The 24,246-nt window shown below is 36.7% G+C and overlaps 1 protein-coding gene across 11 annotated transcripts in view; it reads right to left on the bottom strand.

Annotated features, from left to right (window-relative positions):
* Positions 1 to 24,246, bottom strand: part of Fip1l1 (factor interacting with PAPOLA and CPSF1) — a 59,265-nt gene that overhangs the window by 23,746 nt on the left and 11,273 nt on the right. For 4 of the 11 annotated variants that reach the window (XM_050150010.1, XM_050150009.1, XM_050150005.1 and 1 more), the window contains exons 7-10: positions 24,023 to 24,130; positions 23,277 to 23,407; positions 14,676 to 14,785; positions 198 to 291 (exon numbers count right to left, since the gene is read on the bottom strand). In XM_050150010.1, the coding sequence (XP_050005967.1) occupies positions 198 to 291; positions 14,676 to 14,785; positions 23,277 to 23,407; positions 24,023 to 24,130 (443 nt within the window). Of the gene's footprint in view, positions 1 to 197; positions 292 to 6,744; positions 6,853 to 14,675; positions 14,786 to 22,912; positions 22,982 to 23,276; positions 23,408 to 24,022; positions 24,131 to 24,246 lie in introns of all 11 variants that reach the window. The other 7 variants (XM_050150007.1, XM_050149999.1, XM_050150000.1 and 4 more) reach the window with 3 other exon arrangements.

Below are 24,246 nucleotides of genomic sequence, written 5' to 3'. Positions count from 1 at the left end.
CACTCACAGGAACTGAGAGGTTATAAATTCTAAATGGAAAGCTTTTCCAATAAGTACAAATAACGCTGAAGGTTTTGCGTATGAAATCCCTTCATAACAATGAAAGCAACTAACACTGACTAGCACTTCAGGGGTCTACATACATACATTGCATTGATGAAACTAGACTACAGAACAGTTGATTTTAAATACAAAACCTGTATATTGCTGTTTTCGTTTGCCCGCCGCCTTCCTTCTACTCGGCTGATGGTTATTGTTTGACCAATGACATCAATTGCACCGGGCAATCTCCTGAAACACAAGAGTTGAAGCAATTTAGTTTCATCTAGTTAGACGAATGAAAAATAATAGAAATATTAACAAATAAACAGCCTTTATGATGTAAAGTAAAAATTTATTGAAAGAATTTCTCTGAAGTAGATTCTTCTCACTACTTTGCAATTTGATATTTAAAAAAACATCATTTTACTAAAGTAGTTTGCAAACAAATTTATCTTTGTGGAATAGAACCAGATAGTAAATGCTAGGCCAGCTGAAATAAAATGTGTGAAGCACTGCAGTTCCACAAGTAAATCTATTCCTCAAACCCTTGGAGTTCTCCAGAAGGGCTAGAAAAGAGATCATGGTCATTTTCACACACAAACACACCACATACACCATTCTCCATAGTGCTATAGTCCAGGCTTTGAGACCATAAAAGAAAAAAATGAAACCACGTTTTCCCTTCTAGTGACTCTCCTTTAGGCTAACACTCTAAGCACTCAGAAGCCTGGCTTACCTGTCATTGCTATGTACGATCCTTCTCAAATTTGAGAGGTAAAGATAAATTATCTATTAGAAATCATGTTACAAACCTAAAAGAGACACTCAGTAGGCTAATTTTTCTTTTTTAATAAAAGCTATTATGTAGTTGAGGAAGGGCTTTTAAGAGCGTATACGCTGAACAAGAAAGAGGAAATCACTTGCAGAAACAGGCTATGAAAAGTGGATGAAAGAAGTGTTTTGCTTTTCAGTACTAACAATTCACACTCTAAACTTCACAGAAGAAAAAATCCTTAAAAGAAATCTATCAAACGTGAAAGAAACAAATACAAAACAAAATTAGGGTATATTTGTTGTATATGGTAACAACAAAGTGCAGAGTACAATTAATTGACATAATAATTGGATGGTAAAAATAATTTTCAAATCTGAAACCTTCTAACCTCATGAACTACATGTGCTTCTTTCCAGCAAGGTAAGTAATTCACCTTTGAAAACATGAGGGCTTTCCTGGAAATAATGCATTAGCAAATTTGTTTCCAGTAACTATTATTTGACAGCCCTGAGAATAAGGAGAACCCATCATTGAAGTACACAAGAATATCAGGGATGTCATGCACCCTGATAAGTCAGGATCCTTCACTGTCTTCTACACCAGCCTCGGCCCTCTAGTAAAAAGCTCAGATACAAATCAATGTCAGTAATGACCACGTTGTGCTGACTTACTCCTGCACTTTTAAGACAACAAAACAACATTCAAGCCTTTCTAACTGTATGTGAATCACTGACTTCCTAGCATCCCCATAAAAGCAACGAGCAAGAGTAGTGAACAAATCGTAGAGACATTCTGTTTAAACATTTGTTTTCATTTTTATTCAGTTCTGAGCAGGTACCCACGCAGGCCAGAATAAAAGTGTTAGATTCCAGGAAGTTGGAGTTCTGTAGTTACAGGCAGCTCACAGCCACAGAATGTGAGGTGCTGGGAATCAAACACCAATCCTTTGCAAGAGCAGCAAGTTCTTATAACCACTGAGCCCCTGAGATTCATAGAACTTAATATCCTCCGCTATAATTGGGGAAATAGCCAGACCTTTACATATAGGAGAAAAATCCAAACACAAGGGAAGCAAAAAGTCCTCCAATTTGTACCTTAAAATAATACAAAACTATGGAGATCACCGCTTCCTATTAAAGCATGTGCCCTCTGCCCTTGGACTCCTACATACTGTAAGATGTGGTGCTTATTTCCTCACCGTTTACAGCCACCAAAGTTTCAGTATCAAAATCTACTTCCTTTCTTACTATTCCCCACCACAGAATGGGTCCCTCTCCCAGTTCTGAAGAGTATTTCCATCCAAAGCACTCTGCCACGTTTGTTTGGACTGCGAGTTTCCTGACTCAATAAAGGCGTCCACTGGAAAGCAAGCTTCGATACAAGATTAACTTTGTTGTGGGATGACTGCTAACAAACTGTCTCTTAGCATTGATCACCAGAATTTTCAGTTTTAAGAACTCCAGGAGGGCTGGAGAGATGGTTCAGAGGTTAAGGGCACTGATTACTCTTCCAGAGGTCCTGAGTTCAATTCCCAGCAACCACATGGTGGCTCACAACCATCTGTAATGAGATCTGGTGCCCTCTTCTGGCATGCAAGCACACGTGGAAGGAATGTTGTGTACATGATAAATAAATAAATCTTTAAAAAAAAAAAGAACTCCAGGAATATTAGGAAGGAAGCATGCAGCTCTTCAACTTTACCTAAATGAAGAGCATAATGTTTTCTCAGCTTTAAGTGGAATAATCACAAGAAATTCAAGATAGTAAATACCAAGTTTATAAAAGCAAAACAGCGGAGAAGTCAGTTTTCAGAACACACCCCCAATGGAGGTACAAAACACTGCAGTTGCCTCCATTCCCTAAGACCTCCTTGCCCAGGTTTTTGTAAAAAACAAAACAACAACAACAAAAAACCCACACACACCAACTAATTCACTTTTATTATAATGAATTTGACATTTTGTTCACAAGTGGATTATGACATATTCATAGATGTAGCAAAGTAAACATAAGTAACATGTAACACAATGGAATAATTAAAAATTCCATTAGTTCTGAGCCACATTATGGGTGAATACACTGAGTCACATTAGTCCCTGACTGTATCCCCATCAACTTTCCCACTCCACCATCTTGAGGATTAAACCCAGGACCTCAAGTTATGCTAGTTCTCTACCAACTCTCCATGAAGACCCTCAGCAGTGCTGCACAACAGCAAGAGCTGCCGGAACACAGATGTCAACATAGTGCGTCTAGGCTCACCCGGCTCCAAACCTGCTCAGCAATGCCAAGTCAGCTACTGCTATTACCACAACTCTTCATATTAGACTCAACTGTATGGTAAAAAGCAGAGACAGAAACTAACCACTCTGGATATCTGAGTTTATCTACAGCTTCAGTAGACTCTTGTTCATAAGGGTTTCCATATTGCAGATATCCTACAACTATGAAATCATCTCTGAAATCAAATTAAAATGTCTTATTTTGATGATTCTGATGTCCCAGAAAGAATAAAGGGCAGCTAATAAAGATAAAACTGGAATTTCTCAATGGCTATTAAAGGTCAAACTAAGATACAGACAGAAGCAATCTGCAATCTCTGTCATCATTTTATGTCTAAGCTAACCACTTAACAGGAAGGGCAAAGGAATCCTAGTGCACAGCTATCTAGTGTGTATGATAAAAAGCATTAGTCTGCAAATGGCTTGTTAGTAATTCTAGAACTTGTATTAACTGAGTACTTTAATTATATTTGTAACTTATAACTTATGACACAACAACCATTATTTGCATTTTTACGAGAATACAGAGCAAACCTATACCCAATGAATTCTTTTTGGAAGAAAGTATGATAGATTGCAGTAATTTTAAATTTTATTGGTAATAAAACACACAAGAAATGTGTTTTGCCTAAAAAAATCCAGAACATACATATTACATTTAAAAAAACAGTTTTGTAAAATGATGCTTACTATAAAAGAAAAATACATTATTAAAAGCAAACATAATTTCCTTATAAAAAGTATGACAAAACCCAACAAATACCACTTAGAGCCCCCAAACTGACTGGCACTCAGAAATGAATTACAACCATATGCTTTAAGTACCAAAACCAGACAAAATGTGCTTATCTGTATGACAAAAGCAAAAGTATATTTTACAGATCTACTCTTAAATGCTGTGTAAAGCACAACAGTGTGAGGATTAATAAAATCAGGCGAGCCCAACAATGGTAAAGTTTCATCTAAGGAAGAGCAAACGTTCTTAACTAGCACATCCCTCTTTCTAAGGATCCAAACCCAAGAAGATAATACGTGTGAGTAAAATGCAGAAGACACCACTGTGTGAAGTCAAGTTTACAAATGAGTCATCTCTACAAAGAAAATCCACAACACCATCTAGCTTTATATTTATAGTCTGAGGGTTTTTTTTTCATAAGGGTTCCTAATAAAAACTAAGCAGCAGACACATTTCAAAGATTTGTTCTCTCAGAAAAAAATAGCACCTGAGCTTTTCTTATATTAAAACAATAGACTTATTTATTTTATATGTACAGATGCTTTTCCTGCATGCTTATCTGTTCACCGTGTATGTGGTGCCTAGAAAGGCACAAGATGGGGTATGATGCCCTGAAACCAGAGTTAGACAGCTGTGAGCCTCCAATGGGAGCTGTGAACTGAACCCACATCCTGTCCAAGACCAACAAGTGAGCTTAACCACTGAACCATCTCTCCAACCCCAATGTTTGAATTTCCATATGACCGAATATAAGACAAATGTAGCCAGTTGTCTCAATCAAGTCATAAGTCTAAACATATACCTGTAACCTCTCTTGAGCTGCTGTAGGAAAGAATGAACTGACAAACAGGACAACTTAAATGCACGAATGGGAATGAGGATATTTTAGACGGTGTGAAGAGCACAAACAATGGAAGAATGTAGAGAAAGTATTGTGTAGGATGTCTAATGTAAAATATTTACCATACAGCTTGCAAATGAAGACACACAATACCCTTCTGAAAGCAGCTGGCACTCAAAACCAGAAATTATAAATTCAATGAACATTACATAAAAGACTAAGTGAGGCTATAAATGTTACCCAATGCCAGCTCTCAGTACAGCTACATCTATCATTCTATCGCAAAACTCCACTGTAAGCTAGCATTTGATTCGAATCTTTCAGCCAACCCAGAATCAAGCCTCTAAGTCAATCTGGGAGGTAATTTTGCTGGCCAGGATAAATATAAATTCAATTATTATGCACGACATCAAATTATTATATAAGTATCACTAATACAAGTATTAAAATTCTGAATTACATTTCATTGCTAACAATATGAAAAACATTCTATTTGACTCCACATATCAGAACTAACTTTACTTAAAATAATTTCAAATTTCTCTTAATTCCACATGTAAAACTTTACTTTCATTTAAGTATAATTAAAATTTGTCACTGAAGACTATTGAAATAAGTTATTTTATCACTCTTCTTTTAATCTACTATGTATTTTGATGGGCATGGGCTTTATTTAATGTGTAAGAGTGTTTGTGTGCACACATGTCTGTGCACTACATGCACGCCTGGTGCCCATAGAGGTCAGAAGAAGGCATCAATTGCCTAGAACTGAAGTGACAGTGATTGTGAACCACCACAGTGTGTGCTGGAAACTAAGCCTGCAAGAGCAGTAAGTACTTTTCATCTCTGAACCACCTCTTCAGCACCCCACCCTGTTTTTATTCTTAACCCACCAAAAATCACACACATAAAATTGTTCTGAAAATTTTTACCTTATTGGTTATACCTATACCAATAATTAGGGTATTTTTATAAAAAGTCAAAATACTGTCTTTGACATGAATGCCTACTTTTTTATTTGACATGAATACTTATTCTTTTCTAATGGCAAACCTCAAACTGACTAGAAATTTTTACAATTCACTAAGAATATATAATTAAGCTTCTACAGGGGGGAAAAAACTATGAAAATCAAACTTTCTTTTGATAGTGTTGCCCCCCTTGCTTTTTGCAAAATGCTACAAACAAAAGCATCTGCCATAATTTACATATCCAAAAGCTTTTAAACAAAAGTGATTAAAATCAAACCACCACAAGATCATTAGTACATGATTTACACATAGGAAGCATAAAATTCTTCAACAGCACAAAACAAAGCCAAACAACAAAATGAGTCCTTGTTTGGTTGTAATTATTTAAATCTCAAAGGGCATCTTAAAATTATCCTGGTCAATACATCTGAGTCATACACTAAAGTAATCATCTCTCGTACTACCATAGGCAATGCATGCTATGGACAGCAGTGCTCAGCTCACTGTATCCTTCAGGAATGAAGTTATTCCCATTTCACAGACTTAGAGAAATTGTAGTGTGTCTATGGCTGTACACATTGTAAATACAAAATTTAGAACATGAATCAAAATTCTATGGATGCTGGGATCATGAGTCAACCTGTTAACAAAGGCAGTTGGTAGACCACCTTACAGGAAGAGCAGGCTTTTACACTGTAGCTGGATAGAATTAGAAAGATTCTGTGGAGTCAGATTTTGCAAGTCCCAAAGCGAGTTCAGAAAATTACACTTCATGTATAAGCAGTGAAAAATAGCTGAGAATATCATAAAAAAATGTAAAAGAGCAAAGAATTAACATGCAACAAGGGGGAAAGAAAAATAAATTCAGAACACCCATTAGTGTGGTTCAATGTAACAATTACATAATATAAAAGGCCAAAAGGATGAGGAAGACACATGCTGGCTCTCAGTAAATGCCTCAATTGCAATCTGAAAAAGCATCACTGGAGAAAAATATGGTATAGTCTCAAAACTAGTTACCTTATTATATACTAAGAGACAAAATAATACCAATCATCTAAAGATGAGGAAGTAGCCAATGTTTAAATCAGCCTTACCTTAGATCGGGTGACTCGGCCCTCCCATATCGATCCTGCCACTTCCCAACGCTTGAACTGGCTTTTCTGGAGGCAGTACTTGTCTGAGACTGAGAAGAGGTGCTGTTTCTGGTGAGATAAATTTTCTGTGTTTTTTCTTACATACTGTTGTCTCTAGCCCCCCTCGTTCTGTTTATCTTTTTCCTGGCATGCTTTTTCTCGGGTGCTCTGATATGTTCCTACAGTACCATTCTTTTACGTCATAAAGTGCTTGCTGTAGAACCAACACCTGGAGGCATTCTAATCTACATGTTATTTAATTTACATGTTATCTGATCAACTCTGGAACACTGTTAGAAAAACTTTTCAACATAGTATGGTGTCAAGATGGAGAAACGAAAAAGGAATCAAGGCTATGCCCAATAATTATCAAGAAACAAATTCCTGTGCCTTTATGAATGAATAACAATCTCTGCCATTTCACAAACTCTCAATCAAACTCATAATGTTTCTCTCTTTGCTCTTCAATAACACATAGCTGTCAGTACAACCAGGTAACAGTAGAGCTCTAATTTGTTTCTTAAAACCTATGATAAACTAAAATTTCATTTCAAAGATTAACTCTTTCCATTTAAATTTCCAACTGTTTAATCCCCAGTGACATGCTCCACACGAAGTTTAGCTAGGCACAATGACGCTCAGAAGGCTGAGACAGGAAGATCACAGAAAAGACCATCACAAAAGTAAGGACAGCTATTTCTATTCTTGCCAATCCTGTGAAAGATCAATGTTCTTTCAACGCTACTAAAAATACACGTTTCTAAGTCTACTTCTGGAAATAAGTACCCAGGAAAAATGAACTACAAACGAATTGAAGTGAACCTGGAGCGACAACTCCACAGACACCACTGGAGAGCCCTCCCCGACCATGGCTCATTGTTCCATATCCTACATGTATGAAAAGAAAGGAAAAGAAATGCTAAGAGTGAGCAGGTTAAAAGAACCAATAAGACTATAGCATGTGAATAGATGTTTTCACCACTCCTCCTCAGTCTAAAACAGAACAGAAAGAACTGCTAACGAATCCTGAATTCTATTCTAATTGTGTGTGTCTTAATGGCTAAGCAGAAATTCCAAATCTATTAGGACTGTATTTGATTATGAATCAAATGAGTAATATACTGCAGCTGTTGGGAGCCAGATATCACCACGAGAAAAAGAGACATAATATGGACTAGTGCAGAGAAAGGATGTACTCTGTGGTGTCAAAGAAACATGATTTCATGACTAAAACTTTATTTAAAAATATGCAAGTGACACTTTCATATTAAAATTGCTATCTTTCCTCCTAGCTGTTAAGTGCTAAAAAGGCCCTGAAAAGAAATGACACCCCAGTACAATGAGCACAGCTACCAGCCTGATCTTGCTTTTAAACTAGTATTTCCTCCTAAGAGAGGATGTCTTGAGAAGAGATCAGAAGTAGAAGATGAGCTTGAAATACTCTGCTAACACCAAAAAGTAGAGCTCATACATACATACACATACACACACACACACACACACACACACATAGCCAAAAGCAATTTTGAAGAGACTCCACTCCACCAACCAAATTTGGAAAATTTGACACATCAAAACAATTTACCATATACACACACACACACACACACACACACACACACACACACACACACCATAAATACAAATAAATCAAACTTATAAGCACCCCATGTTCTTTTATACCTAAAAATTAATGTATTTAGTGAGGCAATGTTGGTAATGCCTGTACTAGAGAGGGTGAGGTGGAAGGACTGTGAGTTTAGAGCTAGCCTAAGCTACATAGTAAAATCTTGTTTCAAAAAATTGAAAAGCAGGAGTTGGAGATACCTCAACGGTTAAGAGTACTTATTGCTCCTTTCAGATAACCCAAGTTTGGTTCTTAGCACCCACATATGGTGGCTCACTAACACCTTTAACTCCACTCCAGGGGATCCAGCACCCTCTTCTTGCCTCCTCAGGAGCTAGATATACATGTGGCATACGCAGACAAAACACTCATAAAAGCAAATAAGAATGAGTAGATGGTTTAGTGGTTAAGAGCACTGAGAGCTCTTCTAGAGGACCTAGGTTTGAGTCTTCGCACCCACAAGGTAGCCCACAACCTTGTCTGTTTCAAATGATCCAACCCACTTCTGTGGGTACCATGCACACATGTGGTGCACAGACTTACACACATGCAAAACACCCATACACATTAAAAAGATAATTTAAACAAAATTTTAGAAGTTAATCACTGTTTTATAGACATTATAGTAGCAACTCAGTTATTTAAAAAAAATCAGCAAATGCTAGGAAGTTAGAACACTTATAATCAGTTTCTCTGCAAAATTATTATTATTATTTAAATGATGCTAGGAATCAGACAGAGGGCCTTGTACATGTTACGCCAGACTTTGGGACTTGCACACACTAAGGGCAAAACATTTTTCTAAAACTGAGCAACATCCCCAATGCAAAAGTTAATTCTTAAATGCAAAAGGGGAAACAGGAACTTGATGCAAAACCAGAAAGGTATAGCCACAAGTAACCCACCAGATTTACCATCATTAATAAAAAACAAGTGGGTCAAACTGGTATTCTTTATCTGGAGAATGGTGTACTGAAGAGAACACAGTGTCACTTACACAAGAGTCTCAAGCACAGGCCCATCTAATGAGGAGGAATTGGCAAAGCCAGATTGAGGAATCAACTCTAAAACAACTGGATTGCACTCATCTAGAATACAACAGAAGGCTGAGAAGCTGCTCTAGATAATAAACACCTAAAGAGAGAGCTCAAATGAATGACCCTGGATTGAATCCAAGGTCAAGAAGAAAAGGAATTCCGTAAAGGGCAACACTGAGAGAACTAACAAATAACTAGCAATAACTAGTAAAATCGATGATCTGGGTATTAGATAAAGGATTGATTTAGCATTACATTTTCCTGACTTTGATAACTGCCCTATTTATACTTATGGAATAAAATGCCCATCCATGTTCCTAAGAAATACAAGGTGAAGTGTTTAGAGGTTAAGAAAACAATGCATCCAATGGTTACCATCCCAATTAGTACCCAAATGATTGAGAGACAAAAGTATTTTTAACAAGAAAAACAACATGTTAGGACCTAGTGAACTATGTAGGTGAAGTTCTCCCTGATTTACTTGCAACCTGTAAGTTTAAATAATCGTCAAAACAAAACAGTACAAAATGAAAACAACAAAGGAAGGAATAGCAAAGGTCTGTTTTCCAATCTCCTTGCTTGTTTACAATATATTGCATTTAGAAAACCTTATCAAAATGTACATTCATATCACTTCCCTGTAGATATGTACTTCAAAAGAAAATAATATGAAAACTTAAAAACATTAAACAAGCATTCAGATATAGTAAATGTAGAACTTTCCTTAAGTATGCAAACTTGCTGGACAGTACAGAAGTTACAAACTCACCTTTTCTACTAATACCAAATTTAAGAAGTTCTTTGCTAACATCTACCTACACATTAATAAGACAATCTAAAAGAGATCTAGTGCTTAGGCCAGTATCACAGATCACTACTTGCTGTGGGACAATGGTCTTGTACTTTGTCAAGATTTGCCACTTGTATTTTAATAAAACGTTGATCGGCCAATAGCCAGGCAGGAAGTATAGGTGGGGTGACCAGGCAGGAAAGAGGCAGGGCCATGAGAAAAGGGGAATTCTGGGAAGAGGAAAAAGTCAGTCTGCAGTCATAACCCAGACACAGAAGAAGCAAGATGAGAATGCCTTGTTGATAAAAGGTACCAAGCCACATGGCTAACACAGACAAGAATTATGGGCTAATTTAGGATGCAAAAATTAATTAATAAGAAGCCTAAGCTAATAGGTCAACCAGTTTATGATTAATGTAGACCTCTGTGTGTTTCTTTGTGACTGAACTGTGGGACCGGGTAGGACAGAATCCTCTGTCAACAACTACTCTTAAATATGTTTTATGTCTCAGAGCTGACAATAGCTATCTTTCCCCTAAACTCAAAAAAATTTATTTCCAAAGATTTTATCCAATTTCCATACATATAAAATGACCCCCCCACACATACACACATACATTATTTTTAGGGAAATAATTTACAATGATTATAAAAGTCTGTTTTGATTATCTGAAGATAAATTCAGAAAACAAATGTTCCTACTGAGGAACGAGCACTGTCCTTCATATTCAAAACTGATGATAAAAGCATACTAAGTATGTTTCTCTCAGTTGCAAGGGCAATTACTCATACTTTCTTAAGTAGTGATAGGTCTGCTAATTTTCCCATCCTTCCTTCACGCATTTTTTATGTCCCTTACCATCTTTTTCAATCCATCTCTCTTTATGTATATCTTCCAATGTCTTCATCTCTACTTAGATCCACAGTTGTTACTATTATAACCCTTGGTTGGGCTCCTGTATCCCTTAGTTACCTGGCATAATCTCTGCACCTGTGAAATACAACTTTAACTGCTCTTCTTGAACACATCTAAAGCATACTTGACTTGGAACATTTTAGACCACAGCATTAACCTAACAAACAGGAAACATAGAGCTTCTCTCTTTATGCCATCAACTTTTCATTTTACTAACTCATTTGCATCAACATATAAAACAGTGCTTCTCCAATTTTGAAGAAAGCCTTCGTACTCTGTTTCCTCCAACTACCGCCAAGTGAGCCTAGTTTTTTTCCCACAAAAGTTTACTCACTTACTCCAAAAAGAGACTACTTTAGGTTTCTCTTTTCAACCATTAACACCCCACTCCTTAGCAATCTGAAGAGAATGTCCCACTGTTCTCATTATCCACCTGCCTGCCTATCATTATTTTTATTTGTTTATTTATTTATTGCTGCAATCTCCTACAAGGGTCCCCGTTTCTACTTTTACTCACCTACATGATACTCTTAGCAAAGAAACTAAAGTGAGACTTAAAAACCATTTGTACCCTACACTCTCTCCAGTTACAGAGTTGTTACTGCCCATGTATGGCATACCCTGGTCCCTTGGCCTAACTAAGAACACTGCCCCACAAATGTCCTCTTCCTTACTTCTTGATCATTAATATTTAGTTGACTAACTCTCAAGTATATAAATGCTGCAATTTCTTTTGCCTTGAAAACTCTGGCCTCACACTTCTCCCTTTCCCTGGCTCTGGCCCCACAGACAAGAAAAAATAGTCTTTAAAACTGTTCGTATTTTACTTTTCAATTCCTCTTATTTCTCTGTTTTGTTTTTGAGACAGTATCTTTCCACATAGTTCTGGTTGTCCTGGAGCTCACTTATATAGACCAGGCTGGCCTTGAACTCAGAGAAATCTACCTGCCTCTGCCTCCCAAATATTGGGATTAAAGGAAGATCTCTCATGTCTGTAGAAGTAATTTAAAAGTTTTTTCAATTCACCTTGTACATGATCTTGGTCAGGACCACCAATGACTATCACACCTGAAAATCTAATAGAAATCTGGTCTTCATCTTCTTGACCAAATTTATCATTAATGTTTGACAGTTGATGACTCCATACACTAACTTCCATCTTTAGACCTCTTTATTGGTTCCTTTTTATTATTGATTTCCATTCATTTCTTTTCGTATCTCAAGGCTCTGGGCTCTTATCGCTTCTTGATCAATACTTTTTTGATGGTCTAATTAAATTTCACAGCTTAGCTTTAGATACCATTTCAACAGTCTCAAGTTTCTTTCTCCAGTCAATACTCTTTTCCTCATTCCATAGTAACATTCAATTTTAAATTTCGTACTGAGGTGGCACCTCAACTTCTATTCCCGCAACTGGATGACTTCTCTCTCCAAAAGCAATTCCTCTTGTAATCCATCCCATCTCTTAAATGACAACCCCATCATGACATTTGTGTTGAGCAAGACAAAAATTCACTCAGAATAACTTTTCTCTATAGTCTACAACTGATCAACCAGACATACCATTGCAGGTTTTTGGGGCCGACACAGTAGCTTAGTATTCCGACTACTCATCATTATCTTGGTCCAGGATACCATTATCTCTTGCCTTGATATTGGTTGCGATCTCTTACACCTTATCCCCTTTTATATCACTGTTCACACTGTAAGCTGCTCTTACTAAAGCAGCTAAATTGAGACTTGAAAACCTCAGTCAGATTGGCCTGTTAAAAATCTGACTGTGGCTCTCCATTTATTTCAAATAGAGGAAAACACAAAGTTCTTATATCATCACAAGATGTGATACAATTCAACATGCTCCCCACAAAGGAGGGGAAGCAAAAGGAGACAATGACCCCATGACTCTGAAAGAGTTCACTGTGACAGTAAAGTATTCAGAGAATGTTTTCGTGTGACAAACACTGTTCCACAACACCAACAGAACTTAATCATGTGACACACGCAGCTAGAGCGCAATGGAAATACCACTACCACATTTTATCAGTTAGGAAACCCAGGCCTAGCAAAATTAGAGTCCGCCCAAGGACGCTCAACTAGTAAACTGCCGAGTCAGAATTTAAACCCCAGAAATCTAAGGCAAGATCCCAATCTCTTAAGAAAACTCAAAAGCAGAGTACACAGAAACTCAACAAAACATAGCTGACTTTTTATAAAAATAACAAATCCAAAATACTACCTATTAAAGGATCAATTCTTGTTAGCTTCTATATTTAATTACTGAATCAAATGTTTATGAAATTTCATTTAGTTCAAATTATGACATTTGAGATATTTCTAGAACAATCCATGAAAATCTTGGCTTACTTTTAAATGTTTCATTTTGCATTAAAGCTTCAAGAATCTTTACTTTAGCTGGTCATGGTAGCACATGCTGTTAATACCAGCGATATGTTTCATTTTGCATTAAAGCTTCAAGAATCTTTACTTTAGCTGGTCATGGTAGCACATGCTGTTAATACCAGCGAAATGTTTCATTTTGCATTAAAGCTTCAAGAATCTTTACTTTAGCTGGTCATGGTAGCACATGCTGTTAATACCAGCATCTGGGAGGCAGAGACAGGCAGACCTCTGTGATTCTGATTCCAGTCTGATCTACACAGCAAATTCAGAGCCAGCCAGGGTTACATAACAAGACTCTGCCTTAAACAAACAAAATAAAAACAAATAAAAGACCATTTCAGTTTGAGACGAGTCTTAAGCTTCTCTATGGTCTTTTCCCCGACAGTGCACTATAAATTCTAATTTCTCAGAATAGTAGTAAACTGCAGAACAGATAAAAGGAGATAATAAGAACAAAAATTTAAACAAGCAAAACTAAAAAGGTAAATAGTCAGGCAGAGAATCTGTAATGGCTGAGTTGATTTATTTCAGGGCCAGAGCTGATATCACAATCTAATCCAAAACTAAACTGCTGGCATCCTCAACTTTCACTGGTCTTCATTAATTCTTTGTTATTTTCCTTATAGTGGAGCCAAAAAGACTCATTTCGCATGTCACATTTGAAAAAAAAAAAAAGGACATTTTTTCTGCATAATTACTACTTCTATCTAGTATTTTATAAACACAAAATTGGGGGTTATATGAAAGCAAAGAATGCCAAGAGACTTTTATGAATGAAATTTCTATGATTTCTTTTACAAAAATCCCTTTAAGTCCATAGATCTTACCTAGGAAGTCCAATAAATCCTTATTTAATAATAATATACACAGTAGAATATGAGCAGCCACCACTTCTGCATGGAAGATTAATATAACTATACCATGCTTTATTTCTTGCAGACTCAGGTGTTTTGTTTTTTTAAGATGGAATAGCACCCTGAAAAATTTTATAATAATTCAAACTAAAAGTAGAGTGTTCCAGTTTGTTCTGGAAGAAAAGTGGGAGACATCATATTTAACAGAGTCTTACAACACAAACCCAACACCAAGATCCTAATGCTGAGACCATAAGTGTCTACTAACCTGCTTGGTGGCAGGCCCGTCTTGAACAATGATGGCGGAGAAGTAAACTCAGCTTTTGTAGATGGAAGCGCTGCTTCTTTCTCTGAATTTCCAGTTCTCCCTTGCTGTACCTTCAAAAAGAAAAATGGGCTTACTATTTTGCTTAATTTAACAGACACTCAAGCACGAGACACTTTTAAGTCTATAACATCTGCCCTGAGGATGTTAAACATGAAGAATGAACCATGCCTGGATATTTACTAAAAGGGACCGATCTATCAGCATTAGGTGAAATGTATCGAAGATGGATTTAAGGATCAAAATGTTCCTATCACAAAAACGTACAGTTTGTCACTGAGAAACCCCAATAAACTGTAACTCATGGAGATTCACAAATTGCTCATGAACAAAAGTAAATGAGTCCAGGATATACTTGGTTATAACTCCATGTTTCTAAGTTCAAAGATAGGCTTAAACTTTCCCCTTCTGTACCTAGGGCACAAAAATTTTTGAAGGAAAGAGAGGGGCAGAAAGATCTTTAAAAATTAGAGGAACAGGAAGTTTGCTGTGAGACCATGTCTCCTAGAAATGCCTGCCTAGACAATGACCACATCAATGGGCTTCCTAACACAGAAGGGCTGTAAAGCTGAGAGTGGAAAAATGATCTTCTCTAAAGAAGAGCCCCTAATTGGTTATCTAATACCAAATGATCAGCCCTGAAATCATATACAAACAAGTAACAATATGGACTAAGTGAATTATATTTAGGAATATATGTATATATGTAATATATTTTTAAAGTAGTGTTTAAAAAAAAACAGAGCCCATGAATTTGAGAGCAAGAGGGATATGTGGAAGGGTTGAAGAAAGGAATGAAAAGGGGTAACTAATGTAAGTCAAAATATTAAAAATTATTACTAAATAAATTTTTAATAAAATAAAGCTAAATATTAACTTAAAAAGTCAGATCTCTATTAAGTAGTGGTCAGTTTTACCCAACTGGTACAGACCTATAATTAGGCCTTGACACCAAGTTCATTTGAAAATGAGCTCTACGGCTGACTAAAAGCAAACTCATTTAAACGTACAGACCCTAATGGGATATCAGGACTATCACTAATGCAAGAAAGACAATAAGGATTGAAATGGATTTAATACACACCTGGGAAAAACAATGCCAGAATGTGGTGACAGGGGAAGTAACTCAATTACCAAACACCCAGTAACTATCTATTATTCTGTACCCAAAGCTCAGACTACTGGAAGAAAAACTCTAAATCTCAGAGAAAACAAAAACTGTGAGCCCAATACAGCAAATGCTATGGAAAAAAACAGGGTCTAAGAAAAGTGAGGTGGTTCAGAGCACAAGGTGCTGATTTCCAAGGCTAGGATCCACATGAAAGGAAGAACCAATTCCTGAAAGCTGTCCTCTGCACCACGGCATGCATGTGGACACACAGCCAAACAAGCCACACACACACACACACACACACACACACACACACACACACACTCACTCACACACTTTAAAGAAATAAAATGCAGTAAAAGATGCAAAAGAGACACATTATTCTGCCTAAAGGACTGGTTAAGGTCCCAATGTCTCCATAAATACCAGCAATTTGTATTCAATTTCTTGGCATGTAAAACTGACACCTCACAATTATTGTGGCATAAACTATCAACTTCTCCTAATCTGACCCTCACCCTATTTTCCTCATATTAATAAAATGGGATCACTACAGGTACTCTCTAACTTATGTTAACATACAAGATGTCAGCTTTACAATTTTAATGTCACCAAAACCCATCAGCTGACAGGACAGCTCCCTAGCCAAGTCCATCAGTGCACATCAGCTACTGTGATAAATACACTCTCAACATCTGCTCTGACCTCTGCATAGAGGCAAAGCAATCTTACCACATATGTACACCAAACTCATGTCTCTCCTCTGCTCAAGATTCTCCAATTGCTTCCCAGTGCAACCAGAATAAAACAAACGTCTTAAGACGGCCTGTGCAGTACGGGCACTGCATCCCTCTGAACTTGCTTTCATATTCTTCCTCCACTCATTTTACCACTCCTAGTCATGATAGCCTTTGTCTTGTCCTTTGAGATATGTAAGCTCCTCACCTCTTGTCAGCGTTTCTGAATTAACTACTGTGTTTGGAATAGCCTTTCTCCATACTGTCTCATGAATTCCTCGAATTCAAGCAGAGCAGTATTTACAATCACCACCTATGTCATTGCTCTGTACTTTGAATTATGGGTCAAAAACAGACTAAAATAACTCAAGTGGAAAATCCCCCAAACTGGCAGCTGATATGTTAAGCCACACAGAGCCTGTACCTTCCCAAGTCCATCTCACCTGGGTCATGAATCATCCCTTTGTCAATGCATCCACATCTATACATCAGCATGCTATTAATCAGTCAACCAGCCACTTAGGATACTAAAACTGTGATGGTAGCAAGGTGTTGATGTTTGGCTAACCCTTACTTAACTTGAAAACTGTTCCTGCAGGTTCTGGTGGTGCTGGTAGAATATGCTAAAGTGGCAGAGGCAGGAGGATCTGAGTTTGAGGCCAGGGATTACACATTTGCTGGGCAGTGCTGGTGCATGCTTTTAAACTCAGCACTCCGGAGACAGAGTCAGGCAGATCTCTGTGAGTTTGAGGTCAGCCTGATCTAGAAGAGCTAGTACCAGGACAGGCACCAAAAAGAACTACACAGAGAAACCTGTCTCAAAGAACAAAAACAAAACAACAACAACAAATGATCCTAAAGCATAAAATAGTGATGCCAACAAAGAGATTCAAGTACTTCCTCTCAACAGAAAAGTCTTTATATGCCAAGGTTCCTGTGACCTATAGTACAATAATTATTTGGGGCATACTGGAATAATTTCTATTAGTGTATTGCTCTGTATTGTTATTATTAATCACTCACTGTGACTAATTTGGAAGTCAAATTTCATATGTACATGCATGTGCAGAAGAGACAGGGTATATAGGGTATAGTACTACCCAGTTTCAGGCATATACAAGGATCTTAGTGTGTATTCATTCCAGTAACCATAAGTAACCAAACTATCCCTGTAGTAGGAGTAGCCTTCCTTCCCCACTCCCAGTCTCTCTCCTGTGATTTTCTATTTTCCTCCTAAAATTTCTTATTAGCACCATTATCTGAATATATTGCTGTATGATAGATACTATCTGCCTATCGTCACTGTAACAAGACCTTTTGAAGACACTGACTACATATAAACTCTGTATCCAAAGTGTCTGGAAAACAGGATGTGGATGAGCCAAAAACATTTTATTAAATTTATTTAATTGGTTTTGAGACTCTGCTTTAATTTCAGTTCTTCAGACTTTCAAATAACATAGAATGTACCATATTTAGTTGTTGGCATCATTATTCACTGAATAACAACAAGCTTTCCCATTACAGAAGGTTAGAGTTCATGTCTATTATGTTCACTTTCTTTCCCCAACCAGCCTAAAACAGTTTGATAAAACTGGATGGTAGGATTTAAACTACATGCATATGCATGTGTGCATCTCTACAATAGGAAGAGTAAAGACAGAAGACAGAGAGTAAACACATTAAAAAACTACTTATATTCCTAATTATGACACTTAATTTCTTCAAAACACACTTATTAAACAATCCTGAAAACCTTCACTACCCTAGCAAGCTTCCTTCTCCCCTTGCATTCTAACTGCCCACTGTGTCTTCAGATGTACTCAGGATGACAAATTTGCTTCACATAACCTAGCATTTTAAGAAATAAGTGCACAATATACACTTGAATTATTGAAACCAAGTTCACAACAGATCTTACACATCTTAACCACAATTTATAAACTTGAGAAGCTAAGGGTTGGCAAGATGTAAAAAAAGCTCCTGTTGCCAAGCCTTATGAGCCGAGTTCACTTCTCTGGTCCCACATGATGGAAAGAGAGAAGCATTTTGTCCTTTGATCTCCCACACTTGTGCGGGTATATTTACTCTCTCACACACACACATACACAGAAATACAAGGTTTTTTTTAAGTAGCTAAATATTCAGTCAAATTATTATGCTGTCACTATAACAAAAATCCTGGTTTTTTGGAAAATAGCATTATTTATATATTATAAGTAATACTTAATAACACAAATTAGTAAATATTTAAAATTCTAATTAACAAAAAATACAAATTATCAATCTCCAAATAATACTAGGGTGAAAAAGGAGCAGCTGAAAACTGTAAACAATCACATCTCAACCCACAACAACTGAAAGTTGTAAATGTTACAAAGCCTGGTACTTTAGAAGCAGATGAGAAAGTTAACTGAGTAGACTAAGCTGAATTCTCAGTGAAGAGAAAGCAAAATACATTGAAATCACGGCAGAGGCAGAGGAACGTCACACTCAAGCTCCTGGACATCTGGAGGAGCTGCAAATTCCTCTTGTCACACTGAAGTGTTTTTAAAAATCAGATTCCCACAAAAAAAAAAAAAACAATAATAATATAGAAAAACATCGTAAAGATAACAGCACATAAACAAATCTGCAATCCTATGGAAAAGCCTACAGTTGCTAAGTTTTCATCACATTGATGTGGGAGTGTTCTATCTATCAAATGAAATTTGTGTTGCTTTCATTGGTTAGTTAATAAAGAAACTGCTTGGCCTGATAGGTCACAACATAGGTGGGTGGAGTAGACAGAACAGAATGCTGGGAGGAAGGGAAGTGAGGCAGACGCTAAAGCTCTCTTCTCCAAGATGGACACAGGTTAAGATCCTTCCCAGTAAGCCACCACCTCGTGGTGCTACACATTATTAGAAATGGGTTAATCAAGATGTGAGAATTAGCCAGTAAGAGGCTAGAGCTAATGGGCCAAGCAGTGTTTAAAAGAATACAGTTTCCATGTAATTATTTTGGGTAAAGCTAGCCGGTGGCCGGGAGTGCTCCTGGGCAGCAGGAAGGGGCCTGCTGCTCCATCTACATTGACGGAGCTTCCAAAAGACTGTAGGGTCAACTTTTACTGAATGACTAAAAAGAATAAAACAATCAAATAACATCTGAGAAAAGTCTAAGTCAGAAGCTGAAAACAACAAAGTAACAGAAAGGAAAGAGACTATGTAGAAAAAGAAAACAGCAGAAAAAAACATTAAAAATAAGTCTACTATTCAAATCCTCTGAAAGATGGGGTTGGAGAAAAGACTGAAAAACAAAGTAAAATGAAAACCTTCTTGGAATTTAAAAACTTAACAGCAAAAACAAAAATCTAAGTAGAAAAATAACTATCAAAAAGAAACCTCCTAAAAAGATGAGATGGAAAATTAGGGCAAAACCCAAGAATACAGGATTACTGCAGTGATATAGGATTCCCCTCGATATGCTACTAATGTTTTATTGCCACTGGTTAATAAAGAAGCTACTTTCGGCCAATGGCTCAACAGAGTAAATCCAGGCAGAAAATCTGAACAGAGATGTAAAAAGAGAGTAAGCAAAGTCAAAAAGACAACATGTAGTTGCCAAAGGAGAAAACGCTCACCAGAACCTGTTGGAACCTTGCCAGTAGGCCACGACCTCATGGTGATGCACAGATGAATAGAGATGGGTTGATTTAAGATGTAAGAGTTAGCTAGGAATATGCATAAGCTAATAAGCCAACCAGTGTTTTAACTAATATAGTTTCTGTGTGATCATTTTGGGTCTGGGCAGGCAGGAAACAAACAAGCAGCCTCCGCCTACAGTGAAGTGCATCATTAAGAGATAAAAAGAAAAGCAGAAAAAATACAAAAAAAGTTTTCAGATATGAAGCCTAGGTGTTTGAAAACTAAAAGGAAGCAGGCCAAGTTCCCATATATACGTAAGTTCACGTTGTATGACATGGTTAGAAAACTATTTTTAAGGAAATGTTACAAACTACACATGGTGACAAGCATCAGTACTCCGGGCACTTTAAAGCCTGAAGCAAGAAGATGGCCAGTGTGAGGTTAGATTCAGCTATTCAGAGAAACCCTATCTCAACAGAAAATAAAACCAATCATAAAATGAAAGAAAAGTAAGAGAAAAGGAAAGGAGAGCTTGTGGTTCATTTTTTTTCCCTAATGGTCACTTTCTCCTACTCCTTGTCCCAGATTATATAATTACCAGATTTTTGCACTTAACTAAGTGGTTTTTATACCTAAAGATTCATCTTTTAGTTGTCACAGGGAAAAAAATAAAGCAAAACAACAAAGCCAGGCAGATATAGTCACACATGCCTGTAATCCTATAGCACTTTGGGGCAGAACACAAGGTTTATATACTTAAAGCCAGAGTGCTCTACCTAGCAAGAAATTCTAGGACATCCTACATTACACACCTAGACTCATTTTCAACACAAAATAAAACAAGAGAGCCAATAAAACCTATTCACATCAAGATATATAAAAGGTTACTTCCCAAACAGAAAATGTTGATAACCACTGATGATAAAGGTATCTAGAGGTTGCTTTCTGCCACAGTTGTTGGCAAAACTTCTGTAACATAAAAGGGAATGATGCCTTCAAAAGGCTGCTGGGATGTTCCTCACTTGACTTTGACTTCCTTTGTGGTAGACAGGAAGAGAACTTAAACTGTGACTCTCCGGCAGTCTATCCCTTGGCTCAGTCATCACTGAGGGCAACCATGCTCGTTTCACACCTATACTACTTAATACATCAACCCCCATCTGACCTTTTACCTCTCTTACAGTCCACTCAGCTGCCATTTCTTTCCTAAATACTGATCTGCACAATATCTACTGCTCTTGAGCTTTCTAATGGCTGCCGACTACTCACCAGAATGTGCACAATGGCTTAAATAAAGGTCTTTTTACATGGCTTTATTTTCACCATTTCCTACAGACCACAATATGACCAAAGAGAGAGGGGTGTCTGACTAATTAAAATCACTGAAACTAATCATCCCTAAATCAGGATTTCTGATAGATTTACTAGCATTTAAGCACTTGATCAAGACAAGAAAACCACTAGACAAAAACCATAAAACTCATTCAGAATGACTCAATCAATCAGAAACAGAAAAAAAATGACTTCCTCTCAAACAATCAAAAGGAACTAAAAATTTGACAGCCTATATGTAAAATATATCTACAACTTTCAAGAGAAGCCAGCCCTAGTAGTTTCTTATTAAGCTCATTGTTTACAAATCTGAGATTAAAAAAAAACTATGTATAAGTTGATGGTTTATAATGATAGTTCTCATTCCTCTTATGGGGGAAAAAAACAATGAAATGAACCAGCTCATTAATTTGCTCTAATTATTTACCACAAAATATTCAGTGACAGAGCAGACATCTAAAAAGTTGATGACCATTTAAAATAAATACTACCAAGCACTTTCAAAATATTAACAACAGAACAAGAACCAAATTCTTACCTGTTAGGATGCAAATTAAAGTCTCTATACAGAACTGTGTCCAGACAGCGGCTATATCTGCAGATACAGCACATGCATTGCATAAGGCAGCATTTTGGTGTCCCCCAAAAGGGCACAGCGTTCTATATCCAGACCACAAAAGGTCCTTGAGGTATATAACCCAAACAAATCCCAGTGCCATCAGACGTAGGAATTAAAGCTAAGAGGAGGAGACTACCCAGCCAAATCTCAGGAAGAGCAGCAATGGAAATGTAGTAAGTATTCTTTGGACCCACTTGGAGGAACCAGAAGTCAGATCTGATGTCACACGATCCTATCAGCCTTGTCACTCACGTGAACCTATGCCTTCCAAGTATTTTAAAACTCAGAAGTTCTGTTCGAATTTTAAGAGGATGTTAGAGAACATCTGAAATTCTTGCAAACAACTTAACTATGAGCTATTAATCATCAATGACTTCCGTGTCAGAGAATAAACAGCACCCCTTCTTTAAGAACTAGGAAAACGAAAATTTCCAGTTTTGCTAAGGATAAGAGTAAGATGCACAATAGGCGCTGAACCTGTGGCCATGACCTTCATATTCTACAAATACGTACTATCCTTAGGTCACAACATACAGTAAATAAGTTTTGCTTGGCGTTGTTAGTATAAAAGGCTATAAATTCACATGCTTGCAAAAGTAGGTAAACAACAATCAACACATGTGTAAGTCACCAGGAAGCTGAAGGTTTAGAAAAAAGGTAGCCACTTCCACTTTAATTTTCTCCCTTGAACAGTGGTATGGAGCAGACTGGAGAACAAAAATGAGAGCAACCAAGGATAATTTACTAAAATTCACCTTAAAAAGATTGAATCTGTCATCTTGGATCTCTGCACCTGGTGTAACTTCCATAGTACAGTCTTCGGCCTAAGTTAAATAACATATTCCCCATTAAGATACCACACAATCTTTAATTGATAGGCCACATAAAGACAAACTAGCAGTGGCTAGTCTGTGATTTGAACTAAGAACATATAATAATCATTAACATGGAACCGAAAGGGAAGCAAGGGGAAATAAACAAACATGGTCAAGACAACAAAAAAATTAAACTGTCATACAGCATTTAATCGCCTTTTTAGGGGGAAAGCGATTCAAATATTTGGGGAGTCATATTGGGACAGTAAAAGAGGCAGGGTAACTCTGGAAGATTTACTATTACCGTAATCTTATTGGTTGTTGAAGTAACTGGTATAACTTCAAGTCCCATTCGGATCCTCTTTTGTTTTTCACAGTAAGCTTTCCAAGTATCTTCATTAAAGCCGTAATTAAAATAATCAGAAAGATCAGCACCTAAAGATAAAATATACTTTTAGGGCACAAAACTATAGTATGATACAAAATTTTAAATTTAAAACTATGGCAGCATCTAATCTATAGTGTGATACAAAAATATAAATTTAAAGATACGAAAAATAGAAGGTAACAAACTTTGAAGAGGAAGGGTATTAGTGGGAACTGGAGGGAGTCAAAGAGATGAAGTAGTGGATATGCTTGAAAGACTAATGTGAAAATGGTCACAATGAAATCCATCATTATTAATAATATATGTTAAGAGAATTATTCATATAACATATATGCATATTTTTATGACACTAGTCTTAGCATCCTTTGAACTTTTACTAGCTCTCAAAATTACCACAATGAAACAAAGACTAAAAAACATTTTGATCAAAACGATTTTCTTTAGAAATGGCATTATAATAAATAATGTATGAGTCCACATTTATGTTAATTCCAGTGACTAATGAGATTTAATAATTCAAGTACTTAGTATTCATTATTTGCTTAGGACAATAAAAAGACACTGTAAAAGGCAGTATTTTCTATTACTGTTCAAAAATATTTTTGATCATTTTACAACTAAAAAAATAATTAATTAATTAATGTAATCCCAAATAATCTTACCAGGTTTCCGCCATGGTTTATCTTCAAAAGAATCCAAATCTACTTCCAAGAGTGGCACTCCATTAATGCTGCCAGGTGCATCAAGGTCTACCCCTTTGACTTTGGTTCCTAGTTTACAGAAATGAAAAATGGCAAAGAAGCTACATTATCAAAAAGCTAGAAAACAAAGAAACAAAAATGTCCCTTTACCATCCATCCTGACCACTGATAAAACTGCATAAAGT

Source organism: Alexandromys fortis, unplaced genomic scaffold, assembly GCF_014885135.2.
Source record: "Alexandromys fortis isolate MF-2015 unplaced genomic scaffold, M_Fortis_MF-2015_v1.1 scaffold_0, whole genome shotgun sequence".
NCBI lineage: Eukaryota > Metazoa > Chordata > Mammalia > Rodentia > Cricetidae > Alexandromys > Alexandromys fortis.
The sequence above is the reverse complement of the archived record's forward strand: the minus strand, read 5'-3'. Positions and strand labels throughout refer to the sequence as shown.